The sequence below is a fragment of the Echinops telfairi genome, unplaced genomic scaffold (genome assembly GCF_000313985.2).
Source record: "Echinops telfairi isolate 266 unplaced genomic scaffold, ASM31398v2 ScPeMD7_24;HRSCAF=84, whole genome shotgun sequence".
NCBI classification, from domain to species: Eukaryota; Metazoa; Chordata; class Mammalia; order Afrosoricida; family Tenrecidae; genus Echinops; species Echinops telfairi.
In genome coordinates, this window is record NW_022103921.1 from 7,292,092 (window position 1) to 7,317,294 (window position 25,203).

At 38.8% G+C, this 25,203-nt stretch overlaps 1 protein-coding gene across 1 annotated transcript in view; it reads right to left on the reverse strand.

The window, feature by feature from the left end:
• The window catches only part of PPP4R1 (protein phosphatase 4 regulatory subunit 1), a 63,250-nt gene that overhangs the window by 15,945 nt on the left and 22,102 nt on the right, over positions 1 to 25,203 (reverse strand). The window contains exons 8-12 of the mRNA XM_004714097.3: positions 24,844 to 24,974; positions 10,977 to 11,503; positions 6,092 to 6,264; positions 4,707 to 4,802; positions 2,115 to 2,300 (exon numbers count right to left, since the gene is read on the reverse strand). Coding sequence (XP_004714154.2) covers positions 2,115 to 2,300; positions 4,707 to 4,802; positions 6,092 to 6,264; positions 10,977 to 11,503; positions 24,844 to 24,974 — 1,113 coding nt within the window. The remainder of the gene's footprint in view (positions 1 to 2,114; positions 2,301 to 4,706; positions 4,803 to 6,091; positions 6,265 to 10,976; positions 11,504 to 24,843; positions 24,975 to 25,203) is intronic.

Consider the following 25,203-nt stretch of genomic DNA (forward strand, 5'->3'; position numbering starts at 1 on the left):
CCACTTTTCGGTTGTCTGTCCCCCAGGGAGGAGGTCACACACAGTTCCATGTAATCGGTTCCCTCTTTCCTACCCATTCAGTATATGCATTTTATCTCCTCATTTATGAAAAAAAAAAAAGTTTAGAAATCACTAATAGCTTCTCTAGTTCTCTGAACAATTATATCCCCAACTTACAATTGTTCCACACATACCAAAGACTAGCTAAAGCTACCCTCACTTTTCTGTTTCCTTTCAGATTTCTTTATAGTCTTCCCTGCATTAAGAAACAATAAAGTCAAAGAACTGAATAGAAAATTTCAAAAGACAGCTCAAGAAAGAAAAGTCAAACACTAAAATGGAATGTACAAAGGCCTTGAATTAGAAAACCAAACGGGAAAAACATGGTCAGCATATCTTAAATGGAAAGAAGTGACCAAAAAATCCAAGCCTTGAACTGCAATACTGAAAGATTCTATGGGCGAAATCTGAGCCATGCAAGAAGCATCAAAAGAAGATGGAAAGAATACACAGTCACTGTACCAAAAAGAACTAATTGACATTCAACCATTTCAAGAGGTAGCATATAAAGAAGAACTGGTGCAAGAAGCTCAAGCTGTACTGAGAGCATTAGCCGAAAGCATGACTCCAGGAATAGATGAAATACCAATTGAAGTGTGTCAACCAGCTAATGAAGCACACAAAGAACTCACTTGTCTATGCCAGGAAATTTGAAAGACAGTTACTTGACTGTACCCATGCCAAAGAAAGGTGGTCCCAAAGAACGTGCAAATTATAGAACTGTATCATTGATATCACATGCAAGTAAAACGTTGCTGAAGATCATCCAACAATGGTCGCAGCAGTTCACTGATAAGGAGCTGCCAGACATTCAGGCCAGATTCAGAAGACCGGGTGAAACAAGGGCTATTATTGCTGATGTCGGATGGATCATGGCTGGAAGCAGAGAATATCAGAGAGAGGTTTGTATTTTACTGACTCTGACAAGGCATTTGACTGTGTCGATCATAACAAACTATGGATAACCTTGAGAAGAATGAGATTCCAGAACACCTAGTTGTGTTCATTTGGAACTTGTCCATGAATGCAGAGACAGATGTGCTAGCAGACCAGGGGAATACTGCATGGTTTAAAATCAGGAAGGAGTTTCAAGGGTTATAGCCTCTCAACATATGTATTCAGTTTGTATGTGGAGCCAATCATCAGAGAAGTGGGCTTATATGAAGAAAAATGTGGCATCAAGATTGGAGGATGGCTTACTCACAAACTGAGATCTGCAGAAAACTCAGCTTGCTGAACGTGAGTAAACCTGAAGCACTTGCTATGAGATCAAGGATTGCAGCCTTCAGTATGGATTAAAACTCAATGCCAAGAAGATCAAAACTCTCACAATTGGACCAATAGGTAACGGCATGATAAATGGAGAATAGGTTGACCATGTCAAGATTTTGTCTTCTTTGCATGCACAAGCAATGCTCCTGGAAACAGCAGTCAAGATCATATGATGCACTGCATTGGGTAAATTTGCTACGCAAGACCTCTCTTAAAGTGTCAAAAAGCAAGGATATTACTTTGAGGACTAAGGTGCACCTGACCAAAGTCATGGTATTTTCCATTGACTCTGCCTAAGAAAGCTGGACCCTGAATAAGGAAGAGCAAATAAAAATCGATGTGTTTGCATTCTGGTGCTGGCAAAGAATACTCCAAGTACCATGGACGGCCAAAAGGACAGACACATATGTCTTGGAGTCAGTAGAGCCAGAGTCCTCCTTAGAATCAAGGATGGTGACGCTTCGTGTATTTTGGACATGCTATCAGGAGAGAACAGTCCCTGGAGAAGGACATCATGCTGGGATAAGTGGCGGGGCAGAGGAAAGAGGAAGGCTCTTAAGACGATGAAGTGACAGGGACTGCAACAATGGGCTTAAACATAAGAGGACCGGGCAGGTACTGTTCTGCTGGACACACAGGCACGATGGGTCGGAACTGACTTGACAGTACCTAACAATAACAACCAGGACAGAGCACAAGCGGAAATTCCAGAAGATGTTGGACGCCCAAACCAGTATCTCCCATACGGTATGCATTTAATGATAGTTCTAGAATTGCTTTACCTGCATATCTGATGCCAGGGTTTCGTAAGTCTCTCTCAGGCAGTGCCAGTTTTGCCGGCCAAGTGTAAGGGCTACACCAGGAAGACTATATGCACAGTGCTTAGCAATTTCAGTGTCAACAGTTTGTGCACGAGAGGGATCAGTCATAGATAAATATTGATCTAATAAAGCTTGAGGTACAACGTCCTAGTGAAGAGAAGACAATAATGCATTTTTAGCAGTTTAGATATGAATTAAGTAACCTAATTTGGAATTATATGGACTTAAGATCGAACCTCAAATACTACAGGAAAAACGATCTTAAATTTTCAAGTATATATTAACCGAAAAAGAAAAATACGCTAAAGACAATAAATGAATAACAATGAATAAGCTTTCAAAACAGAAGAAAGCTTAAAGGGAAATTAGAACTAATTACTAAGTCTAAAAGATATATTAAAAAAAAAAGAAAAGATATATTTAAAATGAGACCAGCACCTTTCCGTGTTCAATGGCATTTAAGAAGGCTGATCTAATCTAGTAAATGCAGTAAAACAGCAATTCTAATGCATCATTTGCAAAATGCTTTAAAAACAAAAAAAGTCTTCTTTAGATGGAATTTATTAGTTCACAATAAACATGCATACATTTAGCCATTTGTGTAGATTATAAGGAAAAGAATATATATATACATATACACACGATTTGCTTATACATACCTAATACAGGTTTGAAAGGATATGCAAAAGAAAACTGGTTGCTTCTAAGGAAGCAAAATGGATAGTTGAGGAGGGAAAATAGTCAGTGTATGTCTTTGTGTACTTTTTGAAATTTAGAATTATGTAAACTTATGACCTATTTTTTTTAATGATATAATTAAATTCAAAGAATGAGCTAGATCTGATATACTAACTTGGAAATATATCTACAATACAAGAAGGGAAATTACTTTTTAGAATACTATAAATATTGATTCCATTGAAAACAAAAATAAACAGATTATTTAACCTAAGGATTCTACTATCTCTAGTAATATATTCCCACAAGCAAACAAAAAAGCATATATATATATATATATATATATATATGCATGATGCATATAGCACTGCTTGTTTAGAATCATCGAATAGTAAGGAACTATTCAAGTTGTTCCTCTTATAGTAGAATGCCATGGTGGTAGGAATAATTGAGAGTATTTTTATATGCAAAGCTAAAAAGAGTTCCAAGATGTGTACAAAGAAGAAAGGTAGAAATTACCATATTCGATAATTTTTATTAATGTGTACACATTTTTGCTCCTTTTAAATCTCTGAAGTTGGAATCCAATTTCGAATAGATGTACTTTACAATGGCTTTGACTCATCTTTTCATATTTTAATCTCTGAAATAGAGCTGTAGTTCACAAATTTTGGCAATTTGGACATGATACCTCTATAACATAATTCTATTTGTCTTTGAATGATACATGTTTATACATACATAAAAAACTTCTGAACAAATCCAAAAGAAACTGTAGTTACTTCTGAAGGAAGAATGGGAACACAGAGGTGGGTCAGAAGTAACACCGTCCTACGGATCACTTTGATATGGCTTTTCTTGCCAAAGTCTTCTAACTCCCACCAAGTAATTGGGTGGCTCTATGCAAATAAGATGTCACTAATAATGCAAATAAGGTGCATGGCAACCGTTGGTGTAGAATCATCCAAATAAAATTTATGGAACCCTACTAAAGGGATTGGTCAGTTTTGTCATCTTGCTAGGCTATGAATGAACCATCCTAGACATGGACAAAGTTGACAAACCAAGAGCCATGAAGCACATCCTTTGGACCAGGGTTTCTACACTGAGGACCTCCTAGAAGTAGGAGACAGAAAGCTACTAACTCCAGAAATGCCAAGAGACAGCAAGCAGCAGCAGCAGCAGCAGCAGCAGCAGCAGCACAGTGTTAGCAAAACTAGAGTTGAGTGTCTTTGGATAAAAGGTTTACTGGTGGCATGGGGTGCCTCTAGGCACTAATCAGGGGAGCTAAGGAGTTTTGTAATTCTTTCCAAGCAGGGTAGAGGTCAGGCTGGCCCCCAAGGCCTGAAGGGACGAGAGGCTGAATGTCAGGGGCATGTCTGAGAAATGTCTGAGAAATTGTCCTGACTAAAGAACTGTATTCCCGAGTCTTTTCTGATTCTGAATGGTAACAGGCTACTTTCCTATTAAGCCCCATAACTGTGAGTAGTCTGTGAATTCTCCCTGGCCGTTGCAACGGATTACGGAACCAGCAGAGAAGTAGTATGTACCATGTGAAGGATGGCGTTGGTGTCAGAATTGGTTTAAAAAAGAAATGAAAAGGTTGGACAGGTCCTCTGTGTCATATGACTCAGTCTTCAGCTAGTGATGCTTTCCTTGATTCTCCATCTCCCTTGTCAACTTGGACAGGGGGACAGATGTTGCTGCTGTACCACTATTTCAAGAACTCTTGCTTACCTAATTAGTTTTCTTATCGAACGTATAATACACCACTTTTAATGTAAAAATCCTACAAAAGTACACAATTAGGTCAGAAATTGGCTTTACAAGGGGTTTTAAGGACACATACATACACAATCATTCTTTGAAACTTACCTGCACTTTAGATTTCTTTTCCTCATCAGGGCTAAAAACACTATTGATGCTCAGGTCCGAGTCAGTATGAATATAGTGAAGAGTGCAGTCAATATTCTGTTAGAATAAAAAAAACAAAACATTTACTTAAAGAGCTGTCCTTTCTGGAAGTTTTCTTCTTTAAATAAAAGTTAACTATATCTTACGTTGTATTTGCTAAGCTATTTAATTGCTTTGAGGCCATATGATATTGTTTGTAGTTTTGCTTCCCTTAATCCAAACCAAATCCACTGCCACTGAGTCTGCTTTTACTTATAAGGGCACTAAAAGAGCAGAACTGCGCCACGGGGCTTCTGAGGGTGTAGATCTTTAGGGGAACAGACGGCTTCATCGTTCCCCTGTGGAGCAAACAGCGCATTCAAACTGCTGACCTTCAGACAGCAGCGCAACACTTAATTCATGGAGCCACCAAAGCTCACTTTTCTTGTCTGCTGATTCTGTTTTTTGGCCATTAACATTTAATGTCACAAATCTATTTTTATATAGCCAAAAGGTAAAAACAAAGCTAAACTCCAACCCAAATCAAAGCCTCTTAAAGCGAAGATACACCCTAACAATGCTGTCTCCGATGATGATAAATGGTCAGCGTTCTAGTCATCTGTATACTGGTCTACAGAGCTCTAGGAAGAACCAATGCCATCTAACGAACAACTGCACGAGAGCTAGAAGAGCCTTTTCTTCATTCCCCAACTTGTGGGTACCCATTCTTTCCTAAGCCTATCATTCACCCACTGTACTGTGTGCTCACTTGATTCCAGCAACTGGTGTGTGTATACAAGTACTGACATCAAACGATGCTTTCGCAATGGGGATGCAGTAGCAAACCAGGACGGATGACAGGACAGCCACAAGTACATATCAGAGAGGACACTAGCGACAGTACCCACCCTCACACTCCGGAGTCCAGACAATGTCACTGGCCCCTCCGCAACATGGCCTCAAGTCCCGATCTTCTGCTCAGAATACTGTGTTGCTTGCTGCAGTGAAATGGTCCGATCAGAAACAAAGCACCTCTCCAAAAAGAAAAGGGAAGAGTTAATAATTCTTGATAAAGGGCTTTGTTTCCAGTAAGACTATTTCACTGCAGTGAGCTACTACATTAACATTGAGGCTACTATGAAAGGATTGACCTTTCCAAGGATTTAAAGGACACTAATGTCATAAAGACAGGATGTGGTGACAATTACTCTTATGCATTATGGAGAACTGAAGTATCAGCCACACATATACTAACATACACAGAATAACTAAAAGTGATTAGCTATAATTATTCCTCAACAACATACTTCTTTCTGATTCAAGCTGCTGTTGCTTGATAAAACACTTTACAAAGTTTTTGTTTTTACCTCCACAGCATCGTTGATTAAAGGCACAGAATCATCTTGATTTATTTTAACATTTGGTAGCTCATTTACACCCAGTTCATCTTGCAAATCACTTCTCTTCTCTATATCAATAGTGTCCTCGTGAGCCTCCAGACAAGAGGCACGGAGTGCTGCAGACAGTACTTCCACTTGTGCTACAGTAAGCAAACAATCAAGCAAAGATACAATTCAGAATACTATATGCTTTCCTTTCTCCTCCATTTGAATGCTATGTGATCACTGATACGTATGCTTTTTTGACACTGTAACAGAACAGCTGAGAAAACAATTCTACCATGGAAAATGCTTAATTAGTCTTTCAGGAAAAAAAGATAAAAACTAATATATTTTCACCAGATTAAAAATGTTTATCCACTACTGCATATTATTTTGCGTTAGTATGAAAAGAGAAATGCTATCTAGTTTTTGGAGGTATCTCCAGTTTAATAAAAGAAGTAAATTTCAGTACAAGTTAACTATGTTTTGGTAGTGCATGAATCAAACTTACAAGACTTACTTACTAAGCTATTTTAGCAGAAGAGCAGTCACATAAATCCTGCTAACATAAAATAAGGGCAATTACAAAGATTTTTGTGACAGTTACATTTAAAAATCTTATATCTTTTTTTTATTACTCATTTTATTGGGGCTCATACAATTCATCACAATCCATATATACATCAATTGTGTAAAGCACACTTATACATTTGTTGCCCTCATCATTCAAAATCTTGTATCTTATTCCAAGTTATTTTACTTCTCTCTCTCTCTCATTTAGAGTACAGGTTGGGAAAGGCAGGGTGGGGAAATTAGTAATTGGTACCAAAGGCAGAAATGCTGAATGAACACCGTCATGTTTCTGCAGCAAAACCAAAATGACAATTTACCAAGCTATCGTTCTTAAATCTGGCAATCAACAGTGACTGTTTAAATTTGCATGTTCTTAGTAAAGGTGACCAAAAATTAAGATAAAGCATTAGCCTTTGTCCCTCAGATAAATGAGAACTTTTGCAAAAGATATTACTCAGCATCTATTTCAAGTGACAATCCACCTGGTTACTCAAAATGTAGGCATTTTAACTTCAAATTTATTTAATACAAAGATTTGTCATGATGTTTGCACTCTATTCAAGATCATATAAAAAATGATCAAGTGTATTCTATTGGCCAGTATTTTGTTAAGGATTTTTGCATCAATGTTCATTATGTGCATGTTAATTTTGTCTGGGTTGCTCTTGTTGTATAGTAGTAACTAGGAAAATATCTGGCCTATCTTTGATGTTCAATAAACATTGCTGAATGATATAATCAATCAACAGATGCTGTAAAAGATCATCATATGCACAGAACAAACCATCGGAGGTATAAGGCTGAATTTAAAGTACAATGGATTTATTAAAGTAGCTATGTTGCGTGACACAAAGTCATATCTTCAGACAAAGTTATATAGATGTAGGTCTTTTTAAAAATGCTTCTCACTCAACATACTCTTTGCTGATTTGTTCTAAAACTATTTGAAGCAGCTTATTTTATATTTCTGTTAATATTTAAAAGTTTCATAGGTCCCTGGGGATACAGTTTATGACTGGCTAGAACCCATCCGGCAGAACTGTGAAAGAAAGGCCTGGAAATAAAGTTCGTGCCAAGAAAAGTGTTGGAGAAAAAAAATACCAGTCAAGAAAAGTTCAGGAAAAAGAATGAAAACTGCCTGATGCAGTTCTACTTTGTAGCACAAGGAACTGCCATGAGTGAGAACTGACTCCACAGAAGTGATAGGTCAGAGAACTGTCAGGTAGTGCAGTAAAAAGACAGCTCTCAGAACTGGATCAAAGCCTCATTGACAATTTTCCCTCCTGATAAAAATGGGAAAAGAAAATTAAAATAAATTTGAGTCATTGTAGCTTGATTAACTTAATAAAATTTAAGTAGATAAAAAAGAAAAAACTTATTATAATAAAAAGTCGAAACATGTAAAGACATGTTGACTATTTAACTGTGAACATCCTGAGTTAGAGGTATAATTCTCTGTGCCTCAATACTCCTAATTGAGATTAGCAGAGTGCAAGGAATGGAAAAACACTTATAAAAAACAAAATATTTAGATAAAGTATCCAATTTGTCAAACAAAACAAACACCTCAGCATTTCCTATGCCACTAATTTATCATAAAAAAGCATTTTACTGGCTAAGAGTAAACTGCATTAGACTGGCCAGCCCCACTATGAGACAAGACGTCCTTCACTGACCCATAGCCCTACAGGGGACAACACTGGAGACACAGTGTGGGAATTGTGCCCGATCTGACCCCACCACACCGAGGCAAAACACTAAGAGCATGCAACAGAACAGCAAGGGGAACAGAGCAACGAAGTCCCCAGGGAATACCAAAAAGAGACTTTGGGGCCAGGGCTTGGTACCCCATCAGACTCGACCGGAAAATACCCCTAAAGGCCAACAAACAGTCTTTGAACTAACTACAGGCTTTTCTTTTTTGTTGTTGTTGTTTTTTGGTCATTGGCTTTTTGTTGTTGTTTTATTTTGTTGCTTTGTTCGGTTCTGTCTTGTTTTTGTTCATGTTATTATCTCAGCACGTCTGTCTAAATAAGATAGGCTGGATAAACAATCTGGAGGAGAAAACAAAGGGACCAACACAGCCGGGAGTACATGGGAGAGGGGGAGGTGGGGGGGGAAGGAAATGGTGTTAAGAAACCCAGGGACAAGGGAATAACAAGTGATCCAAATCTATGGTGAGGAGGGTGTAGGAGGTCTGGTAGGGCGTGACCAAGGGTAATATATTCGAGAGGAATTACTGAAACCCAAAGGAAATCTGAGCATGATAGTGGGACAAGAGGAAAGTAAAAGGAAACAGAGGAAAGAACTAGGAGGAAAAGGGCATTTATAGAGGTCTAAATAAAGGCATGTACATATGTAAATATATTTACATATGAGGATGTGGAAATAGATCTATGTGCATATATTTATAGGCTTAGTATTAAGATAGCAGATGGACATTGGGCCTCCACTCAAGTACTCCCTCAATGCAGAATACTTTTTTCTATTAAACTGGCAAACAATGAGGCGCACCTTCAGGACACAGTCGCTGAAGACAAAGTGGGTGCATAAGCAAATGTGGTGAAGAAAGCTGATGGAGGCCTGGCTATCAAAAGATAGAGCATCTAGGTTCTTAAAGACTTGAAGGTAAATAAGCGGCCATCTAGCTCAGAAGCAGCAAAGCCCACATTGAAGAAACACACCAGCCTGTGTGCTCACGAGGTGCCGAAGGGATCAGTTATCAGGCAACAAAGAACAAAAAAATCATATCATTGTGAATGAGGGGGAGTGTGGAGTGGGGCCCAAAGACCATCTGTAGGCAACTGGACATCCCCGTACAGAAGGGTCGCGAAGGGTCGTGGGGAGGAGATAAGCCAGTCAGGGTGCAGTGTAGCAACGATGAAACATACAACTTTCCTCTAGTTCCTAAATGCTTCCTCGCCCCCCTCTATCATGATCCCAATTCTACCTTAAAAATCTGGCTAGACCAGTGGACGTACACTGGTACAGATAGGAACTGGAAACACTGGGAATCCAGGACGGATGATCCTTTCAGAACCAGTAGTGAGAGTGGCGAACATGGGAGGGTAGAAGGAGGGTGGATTGGAAAGGGGGAACCAATTACAGGGATCTATATATAACCTCCTCCCTGGGGGATGGACAACAGAATAGTGGGTGAAAGGAAACGTCGGACAGTGTAAGATATGACAAAATAATAATTTATAAATTATCAAGGATTCATGAGGGAGGGTGGAGGGGTAAGGGGGGAAATGAGGAGTTGATGCCAGGGGCTTAAGTGGAAAGCAAATGTTTTAAGAATGATGAGGGCAAAGAATGTACAAATGTGCTTTACACAATTGATGTATGTATGGATTGTGATAAGAGTTGAATGAGCCCCCAATAAAATGATTTAAAAAAAAGAAGAAGGGTAAATACACATGGATTAAATAAATCCCTTTGACCTTGGACCACGGATATGAATAGCCTTGTTTACATGCAAAATGCATTAGAAAGATGACTTGTAAAGATGCATTTAGGTTAAAAATCAGTACTCTATCATTTATTCTCCCTGTGATCCATTAAAAGTTCTCATTTTCAACATTTTCTGCTTGTTTTTTCTATTGAAGCTTTTATCTGCTGTACTTTGTTAGTCTTGTTAGGTTTTGTTTGTTTTAAATGTTTTTCTAGATACAAAATTCAGGAATGGGTAAATCTCTAAGCATCAGACAGTGACTGGATTGTTAGTTCCTTGGGCTTATTATGAAGGGGAAATGAGGAGCTAATAATGATGAGTACAAGAATGAAGAAAATGTTCTAGAATGATTGTGGTGATGACTGATTATAAAACTCTTCTTGATGTCACTGAGCTATTGAATTGTGTGATATGTGCACTGTATGCCAATAAAACTTGGAAAGAAAAAGTTCACAGGCCTTACAACGTGCATTCTATAGAAAACAGACATCTTTGTCCATCGTTTAAACGATACTCCTTCCTAAGAAACACTGCACTTGTTACTATTTTATTTGAAAAAGCTAATGAATCTCAAAGCAGAATAAGTCAATTCATAAATTTTAAATTGTAAAGGAAAGTTTTAGTGTGGTGTGTGTATCAATAAATCTGTATACCCCAGTTATGAAAGCAGTGATGAATCCATTTTAAATGACATTTCCTAAAAATTGCATCAATTACACTTACATGTAAATTTAAGAATAGATAATGACTAGTCATAAGGGATTTTTAGAGAAGCATTATTTTTTCAGGGGGGAGTTCAGAAAAAAATAACACTGACTATCAATTTTGGTACAAAGAACTTACCTTTAACATCTGGATCATCGATATGGGGCTCTAGATTTTCTATCATTTCTTCAAGTTCCTTTCTGGTGGCCATGGTAATATTTGGAGAACAGGGCACAGTAACTTCAGGAGTTTCTTGTGGTCTCTCTGGACTGAGTTTATCCCCAGACTCTTGTTCAAGCTCTGTATCTATATCTATTTCAGGAAGAGGAGTCCTCCAGAAATGGAAGGAGTTGTATAATTCCTGGTCTGAGAGAACAAAATCTTGTAAACTTGTGCCCACCTCTGGCCGCAGCAGAGATTTGTAGTTACCAGGTTTTTTAGCATTCACGTTACTAGCTCCATCCTGATGCGATTCTGAGGACAAGGTACAAAGTACGGAGCTGTCCACCGGAACACTTGGTTCACCTGAAGACCTCCGAGTGATTTCCGCGCGCTCTGCCAGTGTGTCTTCCAGCTTGGTGCTGGAATTGCTGACACTGAGGTCTGAAAGCGGAGTCTCTGGCCGAGTCTCTGCATCCTCAGGGACATCTTCTCCATCACTGAGTCTTTTGTTGTTTTATTTGAAAAAGAAACAAACAAACCGTGAAAGTATAATTACTGAAAACCAAAAAAAAAGTATTGAAAAATTCTACACACGGTATTTGGACAAGGTAACTATTAAAATAAGAATAGCCACAAATTGCATAGGTTTACCTACACCACTCAAACTATTTTCTTTTCCACCAGCTGTACTGGGTTCAGAAATGCAAAGATATGTTCAGCATAAGTCTAGGTACTTGGCGTTACATATCTCACCGACTTCTCACTTCGCAACCATATTACCACTGCCATCAAGAACATTCAGACTCCTGTGGGGCAGAGTAGAACGACTTTGTGGGTTTGCAAGATTGTAGCTCTTTTACGGGGACAGAAGGCTCATCTTTCTCTCAGGGAGCACCTGATGATTCCGAACTGCTGTCCTTGTTAGCAGCCTGTAGCATAACCACTATGCCACGAGGGCTCCAACGTGCACAGGGGACAGGAGGGGTGGGTGGTGATTGTGCAGTTAGCAAACAACAACATAAACCCAAAGATGTGTTATTTATATAAAAATACAGTAATAGTGCAATCTAGCATTTATGTAATGATAAAACCTAGTGGCTATATAATAATGTCATCCTCCATTATGTAATCTGATGTGTTTATCCTCCAATTTCACTGTAATGTTGGTTTTTGCATAATGACTTAGTCTTGGAATTTAATCATGCAGATACACGAGGACTGGATGTAATTGGAAAAGACATTTACAAATCTAGAATTCTAAAATACCAAGATAAAAAACAACTAACAAAACATCGTAGAAAGATAAATTATTACAAAGCATTTTAAGATAAATACAATTTAAAATTATCTGATACTCTAATGACATTTAAGAACTGAGAAGTAAAACCTGTTTTTGTGTCAGGAAAGAAAAAACTCTACATAGGATTAGCCCAGTTCCTTGTTCACTATCCTCTTAAAGTCTCCTAAGAGTAAATAAAGGTTTTTTTCCCCCAATATACTTTTAGATACCAAGTTCTCCTAAAATGGATCAGATCTTAATTGATAAGGACTTCTGGTACAAGTCCTAAATTAAATTTCACTGACTACTGGCAGACATCATCAAAATTAAAGCAATACAATAAGATTTATTGGTTGTCTTTTCATTTCACTTAGCTCAAATTTAACAAACGTTTTGAACACATACAAATAAAAGAGATGCTAAGGATTAAACAGTGAATGATGTAGACCTTGCTCTTCAGATTATGGATACGTAGGGAAATGACTATGTACGCAGATGGTGGCCAGACAGCTAGAAGTATACGAAGGGCACAGTGTACGAGCAGAAAGAATGAGAGGACTAGTAAAAGGCTGTAGCGGAAAGGACACCTGAATTGCATTGAAAAGAACCAATAAACGAAGCTCAGAGGAAGAAGTACTTACTGAAGAAAAGAGCATTTCCAAAAGCAAGAGAGGGGACAGGTGAAGTAGATCCTGAAAACGCAAGGAGTTTGTTTGCTATGAATGCGAGTATCCTAAGGAAGCGAGAGTGAGAAAGCTCACAGGAATCATGGGATTGTGCCAAATAACTCTGGAATTTGTCTGATGAGCTACACACACACACACATACACACACACACACACACACACAGGAATTAAGGGAATTACATGATTCACTGTATTGTCCCTGAATGTCTACTTTGTATGCAGTAAAGGAAATGGGTCAAAGGGAAGATAAGCAGAAATTAGAAAATAGATTATGATACTGCTTTTATGATAGATTATAAACATCTCCAAAAGACAAAAATAAATAGTGTTTGTTCACTTATAAAGGCATTATAAAGTTAACAATGATGGGAGAATCCAGAAAGATTTTCAGGTTTATGAGAAAAGTTAACCAGATGACGATAGTAAACAGCTAAAGGTGATGAGACTGTTAATGATAGGATGAACTCAGCATGTTAAATTCTAGATGGGGGGGTGCCTATGGAACACTAGTCAGACACCAGGGAAAGAGCTAGAAATCAGTGACAGATCTGGTGGTCCATCCACTTGGAGAGGCATTTGTGAAGCAAGACAAAAGAAAGGAGAGCATGATCACTGCACAGAAGCAAAGAAGGAAATTATTTCTCCTTTGAGAAAGGATTGACAAGACTTGTGCATTTTTTGAGGGCAAGATGTTAGAAAAGATGAAGTGGAAGCACAGAAAATTGGTGGAATAACTAACAAAACAATAACTCTTAGAAGGCCTTGAGCTCAACAGCACCAGTAAACAGATTAAACAGGTGAAGAGACACCATGAAAAAACATGAAACTGGGGAAGTCAATCACAATGATCGACATATAATCTCCTCCCAGGGGAACGAACAACAGAAAAGTGGGTGAAGGGAGACAGCAATTGGTGTAAAACATGAAAAAAAGAATTTATAAATTATCAAGGGTTCATGAAGGAGGGGGGAGGGGAATGAGCTGATACCAAGGACCCAAACAGAAAGCAAATGTTTTTTAAATGATGATGGCAACATGTACAAATGTGCTCGACACAATGGAGGTATATATGGATTGCGATAAGCGCTGTAAGAGCCCCCAATAAAATGATTTTTAAAAAAATCAATCTATTCATGGGTAGCGGGGAAATAGGGCACTAACCCACCCAAGGGGAAGGTACTGTTTATATCTCCACAGGGAAAGAGGGACCAGACTTCAAGCTGGTGCTCTAAGACATGAATGCAACATACCAGTATAAAGCAGGGAACCAACAGAGAGGTCTGAGGGGCCGGCCCCAATCCCAACTGTGTGAACAGTCCCCACCCTCCTCGCAGAAGAATTCACTTCAGAGGACAGCGGTGAAGCTACAGCTCAAGGAGAGGGGCATGTCTGATCAGAGCACACAGGAGCAAATGAAGGGAGAAGAGAGAGTGGAGCACATCCTGGCCCAACAAGCCCTGAGGACCATATTGCTGCTCAGAGCAGCCAAAGCACAGAAAAGACCATAGGGTTGGCCCCACTACGAGACACGACATCCCTCAATGATCCATAGCGCTCCGAGGGACAACACTGGAGACACAGTGCAGGAAGTGCACCCGATCTGATCACCACACCACACTGAGGTGCACAGCAGAACAGCAAGGGAAGCAGAGCAACGAAGTCCCCGGGGAATACCAAAAATAGACTTTGGGACCAAAGTGTGGCACCCCAAAATACTCAACCGGAAAACACTCCTAAAGGTCAAACAGACCTTGAACTATGTACAGGCTTTTCTCTTTTTTGTCATTGGTTTTTGTGTTGTTGTTGTTTTGCTTTGCTCTGTCTTGTTTTTTGTGCATATTATTATCTCTGCAGGTCTATCTAGACAAGCTAGGCGGATAAACAATCTGGAGGAGAAAACAACAAGACGGATGGTTCCGGGGGAAATGGGAGAGGAGGAGGTGGGGGAAAGGAAGTGGTGTTAACAAACCCAGGGACAAGGGAACAACAAGTGATCTAAAATCAATGGCAAGGAGAGTGTAGGAAGAGGGTGTAGGAGGCCTGGTAGGGCTTGATGAAGGGCAATGTAACTGAGGGGAGTTACTGAAACCCAAATGAAGTCTGAACATGATAGTGGGACAAGAGAAAAGTATAAGGAAATAGAACAAGAAACTAAGAGGCAAAGGGAATTTATAGAGAGCAAAATACAGACATGTACAAATGTAAATATATTTATAAGTTTAGTATTAAGGTAGCAGATGGACATTGGGCATCTACTCAAGTACTCCGTTAATGCAAGAACACTTGGTTCTATTAAGCCGGCATTCCATGATGCTCACCTTCCCAACACGATCGCTGAAGACAAATCGGGGATATAAGTAAATATGGTGAAGAAAACTGATGGGGCCCGGCTATCAAAATATGTAGTATCCGCGGTCTTAACGGCTTGAAGATAAGCAAGCGGCCATCTAGCTGAGAAAAGCAAAGCCCACGTGGAAGAAGTGCACCAGCCTGTGTGATCACGAGGTGTTGATAGAATCAGGTATCAGACATTAAAGAACAAAAAATCCTATCATTGTGAATGAGGGGGAGTGTGAAGTGGAGACCCAAAGCCCATCTGTAGGCAATTGGACATCCCCTTACAGAAAGGTCACCGAGAGGAGGCAAGTCAGTCATGGTGCAGTATAACACCGATGAAACATACAACTTTCCTCTAGTTCTAAATGCTTCCTTCCCCCCACCATCATGATCTGTATTCTACCTTACAAATTCGGCTAGACCAGAAGATGTACACTGATCCAGAAAAGAGCTGGAAACACAGGGAATCAAGGACAGATAAATACCTCAGGATCAATAATGAGAGTAGCGATACAAGGAGGGTAAGGGGAAGGTGGGGGAGAAAGGGGAAACCGATTACAAGGATCTACATAGAATCACCTTCCTGGGGAATGGACAATAGAAAAGTGGGTGAAAGAAGACATTGGTCAGTGTAAGACATGAAAAAATAATAATTATTTATAATTTATCAAGGGTTCGGGAGGGAGGGTGAGGGGAAAACGAGGAGCTGATACCAAGGGCTCAAGTAGAAAGCAAATGTTTTGAGAATGATGATGGTAACAAATGTACAAATGTGCTTGACACAATGGATGTGTGTATGGATAGTGATGAGTTGTACGAGCCCTCGATAAAATGATTTTTTAAAAAAAATCCAATCTATTAAAAAAAACATGAAATCGAAGTAAGGATGTAGGTAAATGTGCGTGGAAAACATGGAGAAAAATTAGAGGTGGTTCTTTACATAGTGTTCCAGTTAAAGGAGATGATGGCCAGATAGTACGGTAAGTCCAAAAGTCCCCTTGGGCAGTGTATACACACTGAACACGGAGGAGGGAATACATGTTTTCACAAAATTATTATTTACTCTTACCAGGTCTCATTGTAACATTGACATTATTTTCAAGAATATTTATTTAAAAATAGGTTATTAAAAAAATTTAGAAAAAAGATAATCAGTATATATAAAAATACAGTACACAATGATAGCACTTTAGTTATTTCCTTTCCATTTTAACTATAAGGCACACAATAGGCACTTATAAAATGGTATTACAATTGTGATAAAAGTGGACTGTAAATTCTCGGATTGCTACTGCCAGCACTATGCTGGATTAACATAAAACTCTTGAGCCTATTAAGAACTTATTGCTCACTCACAAAAACAAAGGATTGGCTAAGATCAGGTAAGACAGTTTCCTCTCCAAAAGAATGCTTGTAGCTAATGCTGTTATACAAATATATGTCTTCTATATCTATATGAGTTATTTTTCCCAGCCATTTTTGCCTTATTAAAAATGTATATATTCTTTTCTTTTGCTATAAAGATCACTGGTGGGGTCAATGGTGAAAGTTGAACAGTCTTAAATTACACAATGATAATGCATAAATGTCTACTTCCTAAATTTTGGTAATTGTAGTGTGATTACACAAGAATACTTGTTTTGAAGAAATGCACAGTGAAGTATTTTTAAAAGGCAAAAAGACCTCATGCTTAAAACTTATTCTCAAAGAATTCACTTTTTAAAAAGTAGGATATGGTAAATATTATCAAGCATAACATTTGAAAATCTCGATGAAGGGTACATGGGATTCTCTATGCTATTTAAGTTTTTTTCTGAAATTATTCAATCTAAATTTAAATACTTATGTTCAAAGGGGACAGCGGCTTGACAACACAAGAGTTCATATATGTGGTTGGTGCCTGCAGTGCCTGGTCATGGGCCACTCACTACCTGCTCAAATATTACCTAATGAACCAGCGTGGCCAAAATCACTCACATACACATAAAACAAAACAAAACACACACACACACAAAAACCCTACCAAGCTCATGGACTGGATAAAGAAGAGTAGAACTCCAAGAGTATGGTCCAATTTTACTCTTCGGGTCTGGAATGTACTCACTCTCATGGCTCAATGTTCATCCAAATAGACCTATAAGAGCAGTAACCCCAGGGAGGTATGCCCACTGCAGAATAATCAACCATTTGAAAGTCAGGGAAAGGGAGGCAGTACTTGTCAAGGGACAAAGTTCGGACGGGTTAGGAGAGAGGAAGGAGTCTAGGAGGGGAATGCAAAGAGGAGGTAGGAGGTGTTAGTGTTGCACTGTTAAATGGCATGAAGTAGGATTGTTGCATGGAAGGCTGATTCTTGTAGAATTTCGATGAATTCACAAAAAGTTAAAAAGAAAAGAAATTGGTTGCAGGGGAAGTTGGCAAGAAGTAAATTGGGTACACAGAAAATGACTTTATATTCCTAGCCTAAAAATGGCCAAAGGATGACTGGAAAATAAATATATTACACAATAATAATAATGGTTGCCAAGCAACCATTCAAAATGAAACAAAAGGTCTCTCTCTATTCATCTGGAACAACAGCGAAAGGAGAGTCAGAGTAGTGTGATATAGTCCATTAATATGGCCTTTCTAGCCTTTGCCTCCAAACCTGTCTCTGTTTGTCATACTGTGGTGGCCGGTGTGCTGCTGTGAGGCTGGAAGCTGTATCACCGGTACTTCAAATGTCAGCAGAGTCACCCAAAGGGAACAGTGAAGCTTGCAGACTACGAACAGTCAACGAAAAAGTCATTAGCTCCCCACTTAGGAGGAAGGAGTTGCCGAAACCCTTACGCATGGCTTTGAAACATGGCTAGATACTCAAGATCTCATGAATGGAAGCAGAACATTGTCAGAGACAGTACTAGAGGTCAGGCCCCTGAGTCGAGGGCACTCAAAATGTGATGGAAGAGATACCGTTTTCTTGGAATGGAGGCGACCATGGAGTAAAGCATATTGTAATGGAGCCGTCAGGATCTTCAGTTGCTGTTGGGGCACAACTCAAGGTAGTAAGAAACTGCTGCAAAAAGGATCGGAACTTGGAATGAATGAAGTAAGAGTCTAGGAAAATTGGAAGTCATCAAAAATGAAATGGGATGCATAGCCTAGGCATTAGTGAGCTGAAATGGACTGATATTGGCCACTTTGATTCGGGAAATCACATGATTAACTATGCCAGGAATAACGCAATCAAGAAGGATGGCATTGCTTTGTCAAAAGAGACGTTTCAAAATCAATCATGAAGTACAATGCCGCAGGACCATATCTATCTACTTTCAAGGTAATCTAATCAATTCAACTATTATTCAAATTTATGCACCAAACACAAAAGCTAATGATGGACAAATTGATCAAACAAGCAATCAAGAAGCACTGATAATTATTGGTGATCGGAATGCAAAAGCTGTTAACAAAGAGGAATGAACAGAAGTTGGGGGAAATGGTCATGGTGATGGAAGTGAATCTGAAAATCGCATGATAGAATCTCGCAAGGCCAATGACTTATTCATAGCAAATACCTTTATCACAACACAAAAGGCAGCTATGACTATACACATGGACTTCTCCAAATGGAATACACAGAATTCAAATTGATTACATCTGTGGGAAGAGAAGACAGAGAAGCTCAATATCAGCAGCTAAAACCAGGCTGACTGTGGAACAGATCTTCAATTGCTCATATGTAAGTTCAGGAAAAAAGCTGCAGAAAATTGAAACAAGTCCACTTGTTTCAAGAGCTAAAATAGAAATTTGAGTCTATCCCGCCCAAATTTAGAAACCTTCCCAAGAACAAATTTGATGCATCAAACACTAATGACAGAAGCCCTAATGAGCTATGGGATGACATCAGAACATTCAAGAAGAAAGCAAAAGGTCATTAAAAAGACAGGAAATAAAGAAAAGATCAAAGTGGATGTTAAAAAGACTCTGAAACTTGCTCTTAATCATAGAGCAGTTAAGCCACATGGAAGAAATGATGGATGACGTCAAAGAACTGAGCAAAAACTTTCAAAGGGCAGCTCCAGAAAATTCAAATATTATAACGAAATGTGCAAAAACCTAGTTAGAAAACCAAAAAGGAAGAACTTACTAAGCATATCTTAAACTCAACAAAGAAAAAAACTCAAGCCTCAAGTTGAAATATTGAATGATTCTAGGACAAAATAGTGAATGATACAGTAAGCAACAATAGAAAGAAGGTGGCAAGAATACAGAATCACTATACCAAAAAGAACTAGTCGATACTCAACCAGGTCAGGAGGTAGCATATAAACAAGAACCAGTGGTGCTTAAGGAAGATGTTCAAGAAGCACTGAAAGCGTAGGCAAAAACTAGGCTCCAGGAATTGATGAAATGCCAATTGAGATGTTTCAAAAAGCTGATGAAAGAATGGAAACACTCACTCGTCTATGTCAGGAAATTTGGAAGACAGCTACTTGGCCAACTGACTAGAAGATAGCCAAATTTGTACCCATTCCAAAAAGAGATGACCCAAGAAAATGCTCAATCTATTGAACTGATATCACTAATAGCACATGCAAGTACAGTTTTACTGAAGGTTATCCAATACATGCAGCAGTACAGACAGGGAGCTGTCAGAGGGCAGGCTGGCTTCAGAACAGGGTATCGCTGCTGTTGTCAGAAGAATCTTGGCTCAAAGCAAAAAATACAAGAAAGATGTTTAGTTGTGTTGTATTGACTATGCCAAGGGATTGGATTGTGTGGATCATAACAAACTATGGATAACCTTTAGAAGAATGGAAATCCCAGAACACTTGGCTGTGCTCAGGCAGAACTTGTACCTGGATCAAGAGGCCGTTGTGAGAACAGAACAAGCGAATGCTGTACGATTTTGAATCAGGAAAGATGTGTCAGGGTTGTATTCTTTGACCATACTTTTTCAGTGTGTACGCTGAGCAGTTAATCAGAGAAACTGGCTAATCTGAAGAAGAATGCGATGTAAGTACTGGAGGAAGGGTTATTAACCACCTCAATATGCAGATGACACAACCTTGCTTGCTGCAAGTGAGGAGGACTAGCAGCATTTGCTGAGGAAGACCAAGGACTGCAGCCTTCAGTGTGGATGACAACTCCATGGAAGGAAGACCAAATTCTCACAACTGGGCTAGTGGTTAACGTCAAGATAAGTGGTGAAAATGGTTCTGTATTTTTGTTTTGCTTTGTTTGTTCTTATTAGGGTGTGTCTCAGAGGTGTTATGTCACTGGCGGTCACCCTTATGAAGCTGTTATATGTTTTTCTGTGTTTCAGTATGTGAAACCCAGCACTGATGAACATATGGGGACAGCAAGTAGAATAAGGGGTTATTTTGGGGGGGGAGGGGCTTGGGGTGGAGGGGGAGATGAGATCAAGGACTCCAGGAGGAAAAGAATGCGTGCAAACTGATTGTGGTAGCAATGTACAATTCTGCTTGACGTGATTGAACTATGCGATGATATATGTATTAACTCCTAATTAGTCGTAAAATTAAAAAAAAAGATTAATGGAGAAAAGGTTGAAGTTATCAAGCATTTTGTCTTGCTTGGATCCACAATCAATGCTCATGGAAGCAGCAGTCAGGAGATTAAAAATCAAGTTGCATTAGGTAAATCTGCTGCACAAGCCCTCTTTAGAATATTGAAAAGCAAAGATGTTATGTTGAAGACTAAAGTGTTCCTGACTCAAGCCATATTTATTTTTCATTGCCTCATAGCATGTGAAAACTGGATATTAAATAAGGAAGACTGAAAGAGAATCAATGCATTTGATTTGTGGTATGGGCAAAGAATATTGAAAGTACCATGAACTGCTAAAGAGACCAACCAGTCTATCTTGGAAGAAGTGTGGCGAGAATGCTCCTTTTCTTAGACGCAAGGAAGGCAAGGCTTCACCTTACACACTCTGGACATGCTGTCAAGAGGGATCACTCCCTGGAAAAGGGACTGTGAAAAGATGAAGGCCCTCAACAAGATGGATTCACACAGTGGCTGCCACAATGGGCTCAGGCATAGGACTGGGAAGTGTTTCATTCTATTGTACATAGGGTTGCTATGGGTCAAAAATTACTTGATGGCACCTAACAATAACAACAACAGTCACTGCCTCTGGCTACCATCTCATTTTGTTTTCCCTGTGGGTATGGTCCACTGAAAAACAAAAAACACACCATCATCACCAAAGCCATTCCTCTGTGAATAACGACCATGATAGTGGCACATGTTCAAGATCTTTGTCTGAACTGGAGAGACCAAGACCAGAGGCACCAGAGGCTATAGGACGGAGACCACAGGATCCAGGACAAAACCAGAGGCTGAGGCAAGGAGCAGTGTGAGGCAGAGTGAAAGACGGGCTTCCTTGTCCAAGGAGGCAGAAGCCAAGGGACCATGTGGCTGAGAGGTTTAAGACCAGAAAAAGACTTGGTTGCTGGTTGAGATGAGGTATGGACCAATGACTAGATCCTGACTGCTTTCTGATACTGACTTGTGCCAGCCTGTTAACTTAACTAATTAACCCCCTTAAGTTTAACTCTGCTGCTAGATTTAACATAGAAACAGTAGTAGCCTCCTCTGGTTGAGTGAAAAATAAATCTGCTACATAAAGTCAAGTTTATGATCAATAATGATTCAAGAGGTTATTAAAATCTTAAAAAACTCATTGTCATCAAACTGATTCCTCTTCATAGAGGCCATACAAGATGCTTTCAAAATCTAATGAAATAAATACTTGACCTATATTGCTAAAATTATACTTCCTGAGATATAAATTTGAGAAATTAGAATCCTTGGAAACTGAAAGGACTTGGAAAACAAATCAAGCTCTATCTTTTCAGCTATCTTATTTCTCTTAGGTGCTTCATTTGTGCATAATGAGTAATGAACAAATTAGCCTTACATAATGGAAATATGCCACTTAAGACATAAACCTTTTATGTTAGCACTAATGGGGTTTACTACTGTATGTGCCCATGAATACACATAGCACACATAAAAAACTAACACGCAATACACTGCATGGTTTGTAGGAACTGTGTAACATGTACCTTTTGAGCACAAAAAATAAATAGCACTCTTTTGGAAAACAGGAAGTTAAATTATATGAAAGCTTTCAGAATATTTAACACCCTTCCTTATCTAGGACTTCTTACCGCCCATCAAAGCATTAACACAATTCAATAAAGTCTAGTGAGATAGTGAAAACCCAATATTATACATTTCATTTGTCATAAAGGTTTATCTAACTACAAGAAGAACTGACATTTGTAGCAAAAGATAATTGCCTTTAAATAGCTCTTCCAATAATGTCCAAGACAGCTCTACCAAATGTTTTCGTACATAGCCAAGCCTATGCATTCATGCAGGGTGTACAGCTGCTTTGGGGTTGCAAAGGCAGGGAGTAGCGGTGGTAACAAAGACCCTATACAGTAGATGTCAGGCTAAAACACTATCTGGCACTTTACAGTCTACAGATCTCCATCCCATACAATTCTCTATACAGTACATCTATATTTTCATTTACTAGATCATTCTGAGCCTTAAAAATCAGTTATGTAACAATATTTACCACACTTGAATATAGTTTAAAGGTAAAAAGACTTAAAGTTTATTTATTATTATCACTTTATTTAAAATTTAAAAAGACATTTCCCCCCCACCATCATTTTGTTAAACTCCTCAAAGAGCTGTTTTCAAAAGAACTGATGGCCTTTGCTTTGGAACCAGACAGGTTTAGAAGAATTTTTCTTCCTTTACAAAAATAGTACCTCGGGTTTGTTTGACTACTCATTCAGCAAGACAGTAGGAGAACTGGCAAAGAAGCAACACAAGGCGGCAAAGAAAGGAGGAACTGCCCGATCAAATCACCAAGAAAGCAAGCATTAAGTATCAAGGCCTACGGAAGAAAATCCCCACTAGCATCGGGACACAGGAGAACATAAGTCACTATAGCGACTCAAGCACTACCTTTAAAAAAAGCACTAAATCATTTCAAGTATATGACTATCAAAGTTGATGTACAAGGGGGAAAGTAAAAAAGAATTTGTACAAAACCACAGAAACCTTTACTAAACATAAGTATCAAAATGGGAAGTTATTATTTCTTGACATATCCCCTAAGTCTATACTCTTCTGAACGCTGTTTCCATAACTCTAACTGTTCCCCAAAGAATTCTACCGTATATTCTTTGATTTATTTCTATCATTCCATCCTGATGGAACTCAAATCATGTTCCCTTTAAATGTTCTTTCAGTTTGGGGATAACAATAAAGTCTGAAGGGGAAAATTCAGAAATGTAGGATGAGGGCCTAGTTTTCCAACAAAATTCTCACAAGATGGTCCTTTGAGCTACCCTCAAAAAATAAGTAGGTCCATTATTGTGATGGAATAACTTTCCTTGGCACCGTTTTCCTGGCCTTTTCCCCACCAATGTAGTTTTCCATTTTGGTAAAAGTTCTTAAGTCCTTGTAATTGTCCTGTGCTCTCTTGGGGTGGGATGGGGGGGTAGGAATCTATAAATATGAACCCTTGAGAATGCAAAAGACAGCCATCATAAGCTTCAGGGCTGACCTTTTTTCCTGGCTTGAATTTAACTGGCCCAGCAGATCCCCTTTGTAAACTACTCTTTTGATCAGACCTTTTTTTCTGAAGGCTGCCTAACACAGAGCCTGGTAGCATAGTGGTTATGCACTGGGTTGCTAACTGAAAGACCATTAGTTCAAAATCACCAGCAGCTCCTCAGAAAAATGATGGGCTTACAGTCTCAAACACAGAAGGGGCAGTTCTACCCTGTCCTACAGGTAGCTTGAATCAGCATATGACTTGATGGCAATGACTTGCTAGCACTGTTTGCTTTCTGGTAATGAAAGAACTGTCTACACTACAGCCACCAGAACTTGTTTGATCACAGGGACATGTTCCAACATATTTTATTTGGAATAAACTTGTGTATTCATAAACAGGGGGGGGGGCAAGGAACCCCCCAGTGGTAATACTTTTTGACTACCAACATATTCCCCAAAATACGCTAAAAATTTATATTTTCATTAATAAGCATACTACTTTGTTGCTCATCATTAAAATATTTCCCTCAATTATGAGGCTCAAAATCTTTAACAGAAAGTGAAAATAGCAGAAATTGAGTATATACTAAAACAAACATTGTTATTACTAAATTAGGTTTTATTCCTTAATTTTTAAAAAAAACAATAAAAATATCTACATTGTAAAGTTATTTCTTTGTATATTGTAAATATCAAACAGGTTGTTTACTTGCTAAGTAACTTATTAAATAGAGAACAAGATAAGCATGTTACATGCACCTTCTCACCTCATAGGTAACTAGTCCGAGAGACATTAGCACTAAATGCATTTAAATTTAAATTATAAACATAGTTACCAGTTTTTATATTCAAGAAAAATAATAAACTTTACCCCCCAAAAGCATTTATTTTTAAACAGAGGAAATGAAAACTTCTGAAGTACTAAAATCTGAAAGTGAAGTTTTAAAACTTATACCTATTTATCCCTTCTATTGACAAGTTATCTTCTGAGCTCTGGCCTTCCTCTTTAAACTGCCGGCCAGAACTGGACGGATCAGCAAAAGTGGATATGAGCGGCCCCAGAGACTGGAAAGCTGCTTGGCGAACCTAGGAAGAAAACAGGAAGCGATAAAGCACACGCGACTCACGTTCCTAGTGCTTACGTGTGTCTAAGACAGTCATAAACCTTTCTTTCACAAAGGATCAGGACTACAAATCATTTTTCAGCTAGGATTCAAAATTCTGAACTTTAAAATTTTTAAATCATTTTATTGGGGGCTTGTACAACTCTTATCACAATCCATCCATCCATCCATCCATCGTGTCCAGCACATTT